Source organism: Sinocyclocheilus rhinocerous, unplaced genomic scaffold (genome assembly GCF_001515625.1).
Source record: "Sinocyclocheilus rhinocerous isolate Xijiao unplaced genomic scaffold, SAMN03320098_v1.1 scaffold130, whole genome shotgun sequence".
Lineage (NCBI taxonomy): Eukaryota > Metazoa > Chordata > Actinopteri > Cypriniformes > Cyprinidae > Sinocyclocheilus > Sinocyclocheilus rhinocerous.
The window spans coordinates 562,512-572,009 of NW_015623500.1; the positions used below are offsets into that span (position 1 = coordinate 562,512).

The 9,498-nt window shown below is 36.9% G+C and overlaps 1 protein-coding gene across 5 annotated transcripts in view; it reads right to left on the bottom strand.

The window, feature by feature from the left end:
• Nucleotides 1–1,825: 1,825 nt before the first annotated feature.
• LOC107757772 (relA-associated inhibitor-like) overlaps nucleotides 1,826–9,498 on the bottom strand; it is a 20,851-nt gene continuing 13,178 nt past the window's right edge. Inside the window, exons 6-13 of one of the 5 annotated variants that reach the window (XM_016575597.1) lie at nucleotides 8,825–8,904; nucleotides 7,864–8,212; nucleotides 6,402–6,871; nucleotides 6,179–6,316; nucleotides 5,052–5,185; nucleotides 4,797–4,963; nucleotides 3,592–3,785; nucleotides 1,826–2,762 (exon numbers count right to left, since the gene is read on the bottom strand). In XM_016575597.1, the coding sequence (XP_016431083.1) occupies nucleotides 2,727–2,762; nucleotides 3,592–3,785; nucleotides 4,797–4,963; nucleotides 5,052–5,185; nucleotides 6,179–6,316; nucleotides 6,402–6,871; nucleotides 7,864–8,212; nucleotides 8,825–8,904 (1,568 nt within the window). In that variant the 3' untranslated portion in view covers nucleotides 1,826–2,726. Of the gene's footprint in view, nucleotides 2,763–3,591; nucleotides 3,786–4,796; nucleotides 4,964–5,051; nucleotides 5,186–6,178; nucleotides 6,317–6,401; nucleotides 6,875–7,863; nucleotides 8,213–8,824; nucleotides 8,905–9,498 lie in introns of all 5 variants that reach the window. The other 4 variants (XM_016575524.1, XM_016575453.1, XM_016575380.1 and 1 more) reach the window with 4 other exon arrangements.

A 9,498-nucleotide genomic window follows, 5' to 3' on the forward strand; every position in this document is an offset into this window, starting at 1 on the left:
ACCGGTGCCGTCTCAGAAATCCTCCTCAGACTGGAGAAGCTGCGGCCGGCCAGGTTGAAGAAGACTGAACTCGGTAAGAATACTTTTAAAATATGCTTTATTTGTACAGTTGCCAGTAACATTAACATTAATAAAGTTGTTAATTGCTTTGTTGTAGTTTTTAATTTTTGAAATTGCGTTGTGGAATGTCCAGTTACGGTTAATTTAGCTCTTTAGCATTATTAGCGTTATCATAGATTTGAGTAACGTTACGTTAATAATAGGCCTATTTGGATGGGATCTCCCTCCTTTCTGTGAGACGGGTAGTTTAGTTGGCTATCCGGATTTTAATTGTATATGTAACGTTAGGTCATTTTTCACCCCTGTTTTGGAATAACTGCAGGCGAGAATAAACTTTTTTTTTCATTTAAAGTTGGTTCTAGAATTTAGTTCAAGTCTATTTTTATTTATGTTTCGACAAATATATCCCCCACCTCTCCTCGTAATGTTGTTTCAGTACATATGAAATAAACTAGCGGACTCATTACGGAGGCTGGGCGGATTCGCAATCCGAACGCGCTTTTTTCTAACAGTCGCGTCTCTTTTGTGGTGGATGTGTTCAAATTTGATCATCTTAATTCAAGTGATGAAGGATTTTGAAAGTCTGACAGTGTTGAGCACTACTGTAAGGTTAACCCTGCATGGTGTAAATGTTTGAAAATGATTAACAGTTGCAAATAAACATTCATTCGAAATTTAGAAAAGTAATCAAAAGTAATCAGTTACATTACTTTAATAAAGTAATTGAAAAAGTTACACTACTATTACATTTTAAAGAGGGTAACTTGTAATCTGTAACCCATTACATTTCCAAAGTAACCTTCCCAACACTGTTCAAACCAAACCTGCGGTTTATGCGACGAAAGCGATTCCATACAAGATGCGACAAAGTAGTAGGCTACTGGTACGTAAGCATTATTTAGTATAAAATTATTTAAACAATAACACTTACTGCACTTAACAACAGTAACAATAGTGGTTATTTCACAATGCGCCGAGGACATCAGCCTTTGTTATAGAAGTGAAACTTTCGCTGAGTAGGCTACCCAGCTGTGGCTATAATAGTGCACAGTGATGTTTACTTAGTCCATGGCTCTCAAAACACTGTATTCAGGAGAATAAAGCCCCTCGATGCTTATGCAATCTTAACCACAAGCATAAAGATATTACAAGCAAACAGAAAATGAAAAACTTTGTTTGACGCTCCAGCTCTTGCAGTGTAGGCGGTGGTTTTAATTATGTTAGGCTATGCCCAGAATTATATTTGCATACGAGTATATGAAATTCGTTCATTAATTAATTTAAGCATACATCTTTTGAGTGTGGTGGAATGAAAGAGCCTATCTGATAGCAGGCTGATCAAAAGAATCCTTTGGAACTTAATTAACAAGATTAATTACTAGCTTGTTTTGCCTTAAATTAAACTAGAGTAAACATAATAATGCTAGATAATTGATTAATCAAATATGCTTCAAATCATATATTCTCTATAGAATGTTTAAAACTCATTAATCAAAATACAGAAAACATAGTAATGGATTTATACCTGACCAAGAGTGTAAAGAAAATTAAGCTCGTATATCATATGCAGTCCTCGCTACCAAAGTTTACACGAATAAATAAAAATGCTGTGCTAGAGTGACCTCTAGGTGTCATGGGAAAAAATGTACAGTGATATCAAGACTGACTTAGCTTTGCCCTCTGCTGGTGGCTTTAATGCGCAAAAATCATTGCACACACAGATACAATAAACACATAATCCTGTGAGCTTTATTAAGTTATTATGCATGTCCTGTAAAGAATCAAACAAACCTACAAATCTACAATTAGTATTTATTTATTTTCCTTTTGTGCAAGAGTATTACAGAGAGTAACAATTTGTCATTGTCTTCTTAACAGTCACAGTCAGTGGATTCAACAAGGCAAATAAAAGACACACACACACACACACACACCTCTAAAACAAACTTCCCTCTCATCAAAGCAAATATTTAATACACAACCTACATGGAGAGTACATTGTTTTGAGAAGAAAACTTTAGCTCATATTTCATACCACATAAAGATCACTGTGAAAACAGACAGGAAAAACAAGTTTCAAAGTTACATAAAAAAGGCTAACGTTTTGGTGTGGAATACTGTAAATAATCCGAAGCTGAATTAGTACAGGTTATTCAAATACATATCTAAAAAACTTTTTTGTATCTATGCAACATTACTGATTAACAACTTATACACTATCATGCAAAGTAAGCATAAACAAAAGCAATACTGATAGACTGACGAATTTCCTTCCTGCTCAGTGCTGAAAAACATTAGTCAAGACAAAGAATGAACCTTTCCGAACAAACAAATTATGAGACTTTATGCATTTATGTATCAAATCCAGTTCAGTTTGCTCATACAATTAAACTGAATCCCTATTCTCAAATAAAATAGGTAGACTGCTTAGCTTTACAAGCTAAAACTATTCCCAGTGAAGCGACTTTGTCATGGTGGTCTATAGAGAAAAGTTGTACAGTGTGCATGTTTAAAATCCCATCATAGCTGTTCATTAAACACAATTTAAAGGGAAGGAGGAAGAGAAAAAACTAATATTCAAACACACATGTGAAACCTGCATTCAGACTTGGTCTGCATGTTTCAGATGCATTGATTGCTATTGTCTTCTATGTTCATGGATGCGTTCAGCAGAGTGATTTAGGCCGCACTTTCGGAAAAAGCTGCATGAGAGAGAACGAGAAGAATGAGGTTAATTGAAGACCTGCCAAACCTCACGGTCCACTGCATGCTTGTAATAGTATGAATATTAGGACATAAATGACCTTGTATTAACTAAGTAAAAATTAAAGGAATGTATGAAAGACAAAGGGTTGTGACACTTCACCAGTCGAACAGCATTTTAAATATTGCAGTGGAAGACACCAGCACATGTTTTGTATTTTGAATTCAATGCAGAGTATTTAGGGGACAAATTTGAACACGAGTGAAATCTGCAGAGGAAATGTTTTCACGTAAAACTCTCAGTCGTGTGGATTCCCAAATAAATGACTATGTCACCTGCAAAATTCTGCAGAACAACGGTAAGTGTGTATGTACCCCTAGACCAGTGGTTCTCAACCTTTTTTTACTTAAAGGCCCCTGATTTTCCAACAAAATTATCCAAAGGCCCTCTATATTGGCTAAAATATTTCTGCTGTAATCATGAAATCAATGCTGGGAATGTTAATATATTACATATAATTATTCAACCACAATTCATTTTGTGATCCAGAAGCTCCAATGATTCTGCATTTTCTTTAATTAAAACTTTATTGAAACAACCCATCTGTGGGGAAAGAAAAGAAAAAGAAAAACAGCTAGGGGAAAAAACAAATATGATTTCAGTCAATCTTGATTTTGTGTGTTTTTAGAATTTTAATTAAGTTATTATATATATTTAATTTAATAATTTAATGTCATCCCGTCCCCCCTTTTGAAGTTTGCCAAGGGAATGTTGACCCCTTGACCTCTAGCTGACCACTATTTTTCTTGTAAAAGAGCGCTTCTTACCCCAAAGTAGTTGTTTGGTACGAAGCCCTCCCTGCCACACAGTGAAGCCCACGACCAGTCCACCCCTTCAGGCTTCTGCAGGATGGTCACCATGTCTCCTTCTTTGAAGCTCAGTTCATCTGGAGCCTGGGCAGGATATCCCCAAAGAGCGTACACCACCCCACTGTTCTCTACACCCATCGCTTCCTCCACACCTAAACAAAAACACACGCTTAATGGTGGCTAAAAGAAATGAAACTACTTCATACAGTACAGCACAGCACTGTGCTCAAATTACTCATTGTTTATGAGTTAAAGGGTTACTCCACCCCAAAATGAAAGTTTTGTCATTAATCACTAACCCCCATGTTGTTCCAAACCCGTAAAGGCTTTGCTTGTCTTCGGAACACAATTGAAGGTATTTTGGATGAAAACCGGGAGGCTTGTGACTGTCCCATTGACTGCCAAGTAAATAACACTGTCAAGGCCCAGAAAAGTATGAAAGACATCGTCAAAATAGTCCATCTGCCATCAGTGGTTCAATCTGAATTTCATGAAGCGACGAGAATACTTTTTGTACGCAAAGAAAACAAAAATAACGACTTTATTCAACAATTCGTCTCTTCCGAAGAATGTATATATACACTTATTAAATTGATAATCTCACCACCGTAGCGCCATTTTGAAGAGTATCCACTGAACGCAAACTGCGTATGCTGTTCGACTTGTCTGTGTCAGCTGCACCACATGGATACGTTTTCTACGTTTATTTACACTTTGATTTGAACGAAAACAGCGTATCCGTGTGGTGCGGCTGACACAGAACAGCATACGCAGTTTGCGTTCAGTGGATACTCTCCAAAATGGTTAAATTGTGTTCCAAAGACAAACGAAGCTTTTACAGGTTTGGAACGACATGGGGGTAAGTGATTAATGACAAAATTTTCATTTTGGGGTGGAGTAACCCTTTAATAAGGGTGTATTACATGTCATCTCCACCCAATAGTTTATGAATTAGCTGACTAGTACTGACCGTTGTTTCCAACCCATATGAGACGATGATACTATAACTCAGGAATGTACAGCTCATTGTGACATGCTAAATATAACGCTGGGAGTTAACGCACATGTAGGTGTTTGCCTGTAAAAACTGGTGTTGCGCCATGCGGTTTACCTGTGTACACAAGTAAAGTCTGTTTTCATTTTTCTCATGACATCACCCTCACCTCTCAGGAAGCTCTCACACTCCTCGAAGTCCGGAGCGTAGGGGTCACACTTCTGCGCCGCTGTGGCCCCATCGCTGTCTGTCACGGCCATCACCGCTGCTCCGTTCCGCACCAGAAACTCACACATTTGCCGGTCATTACAGGATGCAGCACAGTGCAAGGGCGTCCTGGTTAGTGAGACGAAAGGGAATATGTGCTGTACACATGCAAATACATAAGAATGTATATATACACCTATTAAATTGATCATCTCACCAGCCGTGGCTGTCTGGAGCACTAACGTTAGCCCCTATCCGCACAAGAAACTCCACCACTGGGAAGTGTCCACCACAGATGGCATTGTGAAGGGCTGTGATGCCTTCATCATTAGCCTGGCTTGGGTCACTCACCTATACAGAGACACACAAGTGCACTCTTAAAATGACAAACTGAAGAATTATGTAACATTATGAAACATTTACAAGTAGGATGCTTTTGCATTTTAACTACGTGAAAGACTTATTAAAGTTTTGAAAATGTCCCTATTTTTTCTAATTTATTTGTATTTTGTTTTTCAATATACATTTTTATGTATTTTTTAAGCATTTTATATATGCAAGAATTGTTATTTTTTTGTTATTATTTTCATATTTATTATAATTTAAAATTTTACATTTAGATTTTATCTGTGCTGGAGTATTATTATTATTATTATTATTAAGTTTTTTAGTTTCTAGTTAGAAAGGCCTCAGAACATTTTTATAAACATCAAAAAGTCCGTTTTTGTTCCTATTTTAGTGCACACAAGTAGTAATTTCTTAGCAACCTCAAAGTTTTATTTTATTTAATTTTAAAATAATTTTTTAGCAAGCTAATTCACTGCTAGTTTTTATTTGTCATTTGTTTAAATAATTTTTAAAAGTTTTATATTCAAATGTAAAAACAAAATACATTAAAGACTTGGTCCGTCATAATATCAGATTTTTATTACACAATTATCATGGTCAAGAGAATTCACAATAACAATATTATTGTGATATCTACCATAATTTTGCGGGGGGGATTTTTTCTGTTTTATGACAGATGGCAACCAGCATTATGATGCAATACTCCTCCGTACCATATTGGAGAGTCAACCAGTTACTGACACTTTATTATTTACAATATTATTTTATGTGCAATAATATCACAGTATTTCCATTTTTTTTTAATATAATGGTTATCATCAATAATGGTATATACTGACACACCCCTACTTAAGTCTTACTCTCAATTAAGTTGTGTGGTGCCTGTTTTTTGGTGTGCTGTTGCCCCAGACTGAAAGTAGCCCTATTCAGTGCTGATGCTAGTTGCCACCACCTCTAAGCAACCATAGTGCAAGGTACCAAAGCAGTGAGACATACCTCCTGCGCAGCCCTCTGCACAATTTCTAACTCTCCTACTAAAGACCCATCCAACATCAGCACCAGTGGGCTAAGGTGAGCCCTACGGCTGGAGGATTTATTGACTTTGCTGCCCTTCCGTAAGATAGAGTGAATACCCTGAAAGAGAAGAGAGATTCAAATCAAATATCCTCTTAACTGTCACTGGTCTCTACTGTATCTGTGTAATCTGTCTGCCCCTCACCTTCTGTTCAGAAGAGACCTGTATCTCTGTGATTGGTACTGGAACTATAGCTACAGCAGATCTGGAAGTGTCTTCCCCATCTGAAGAGCTGCTACTTTCAGCAGCTGGTTCTCCTTTGACACGGATGGTCTTCCTGCGAAACAGTTTATTGATCATTTGCTTGTAATGGTTGTGCGGTTGGGTAAGGGGCAGGTTGTGCAGGGTCTGAGGAATTTCGACTGAGCCGCGTTTCTTCAGGGCCCTGGGGAACTCGGCCCGGATACGCATCACTTCGTCCAGGTCAGTGTCCAACTCTGTCTGTGGGGCCACCATGGGCTGTAGACGTGTGGGGCTGAGAGGGCGAGGAGGCATCTCTGTATCCTCCACTTTACCCTCTTCTTCTGGTTTCATGCCTTGGTCAGTTAAGTACACAGGGCCTTCTGTTTTGCCCTGTCTCTCAAGCTCAGCATCAACATCTCCAGGGTGAAGTACTGCTTATAAGAAAAAAATATATATAATGATAATTTTAAATTGCAAACTGCAGTTAAATACATACATACATATATACAATACATACATACATGGGTCAAAGACAAATAAGAGTGTCCATAATAAAATAATAATTTAAAAATGTAGTTCTTTGAAATGTAATCTTTGTATTAATGGTTTTCAAAATGGTTTTAAAAACAAATAATTCATTTACAAATATTACATTTTTGGGGAGTTGCACAACATGCCATTTTCAAACTAAACTTGCCTTCATCATATAATGGTCAAATTATCTGATATTGTAATAGACTTACTGACCTTGACACAGTCATGAGGGTCTGCAGGGATCCAATCTATGATATAATTTCCTGATTTATTTTTTATTTTTTTCTGCATGTTGGTTTAACCACATGATTTTGATTTGGCAGACAGTTCAAATATTAATATATATATATAAAAATACAACAATAAATACATATTAAATATTTATTTCATGAATTTTAAATATATGTGGAAATGTTAATAATCAGAAGTAATAATAGAAATAATAATACAAGACTATGCCAAACTACTGTACATAATGATGTTTTATTTAAATAATTAATTTGAAGATTCCTTTAATGAGTTTTTAAATTGATTTTACTGCATGTCCCCCTCCAAAAAAAAATCAAAATGAATTTTATTTCAGAAAACAAAAGCATTTTCATGACATGTTGTTTCAAAGTCACTGTATGTATGAACTGCATTTTTATGTATTTTTAAATACATTAATAGATGCAGACCAAAAAATGAGTGTCAAGTCATTGACCAAAATGAACTTTATTTCAGAAAAAAGCATTTTCATGACATGTTGTTTCAAAGTCACTGTATGTATGAACTGCATTTTTATATATTTTTAAATACATTAATAGATGCAGACCAAAAAATGAGTGTCAAGTCATTGACTCGTATATGAGTGCCTGTCGGCCCACTCATGGCTTCTGGTTGAAGGTACCTTCTCTATAGTAGGGAGGTTGTCTTTGAGGTTGCTGAGGTTGAGGTGTCCGATTTTGCCGCAGGTACTCTCGGGGCAAGGGAAGATGCTGGGGCTCTCCCATTGGGCCAGGGGCGTATCTGCTGACAGCCGCAGCATAGTACGGGTTCTGGAGCCTCATGATGACAGAAAGCGGGATCGGCCTCTGCTTACTGACTCCAGAGCTTTCAGGTGGAATGGAGATACGGGAACTGATTGGCTGAGGGCCGTAAGGTGAGCTGGTGCTTGAGGCGAGTTCAGGGGGCACTGAGATACGAGTGTTCCTCGGGAGCGAGCTGTGGGATGATGGGAGCGAACGGGACACAGTATCCTGATGAAAGAGACAGAGAAAAAAGCTATGAGAATTAGAGAACATTATTTTTTTTAAGTGATAACATAAAATGGAAGCATATTTCTGCCACAGAATAAAAAATAAATTTTGTGATTGCGATCTGCAATTCTGACTTTTTCCCACATTTTGAGATATAAACTCAGAATTGTGAGATTCCATTCCAGCTTTAACAGGAGAGTGCAAGACAGTAAGTAACAGGCTTGTAAGAAAATGTGACAGCAGCTGTTGCCTGTTTCATATGGGAATTGTCTACACTTGTTTCTATTACCTGCAAAGTCTTAAAACATAATTATATACAAACATGATGTTTTTTTTCCTATTGGTTCAACAAGTCAGAGTGGTTAACCAGCTGGCAACAAACCACTATAAAGGAACTAAGAGGAAAAGGCAAATGAAAAGACGTGTGGGAGAGAAAGAAATAAAATGTCAACATATTTGTCCTTGAACATCTTTGGCTCAGATCCCTGATTTGATTTGTTCAGTTAATTCAACAAATGACATTTTACTGTAGTAGTGCCCTGAGCAAAATTAAGACACATTAATGCACATGCACCTACAAACATGTTCACACACAACACAAAGTCTGCATACCTTCTTAGCAGCAGGAGGTGCGTCCAGGTTTGATTCTTTCCAGTTGCTGTTGGGTACAGATGGTCTGATCCATTCATTCTCTACAACAAAAATAGGAAATCATGTAATTAAGAAAGAATTAACATTGAGAGAGTGACTAGACTACAGATGCTGGTTTGTGCTTACAGTCAATCCTCTATTGCATGATGGTAACAAACAATGTCTTCACATTGCAAGCACATGACATGGCGATAAATGGTTAATAATGATGTATGGTTAAAATGGTTAATAATGGAGGTTTGAATACTATCTTGGATTTTAATAAAAATTTAAAGATTGTGTAGAGCACTGGAGAAAAAGAATTCGAGAATATTAATAATAATATTGTAAACGTTTAGAGCACTGAAGTCATATGAATTATTTGTATATTATGAAGGCTTAAAGGGGTCATATGATGCAATTTGAAGTTTTCCTTTCTCTTTGGAGTGTTACAAGCTGTTCGTGCATAGATAAGATCCCTAAAGTTGCAAAGACTAAAGACTCAAACCTAAAGAGATATTCTTTATAAGTTTAGACTCGTCCACGCCCTCCTAAAATGCCTCGTTCAAACATGCCCCCACATGTCTATGTCACTGTGTGGGAAGATTTACATAACGCCGCCCAAATGTTCACACAAAGAAAGAAGGCGTAACTTT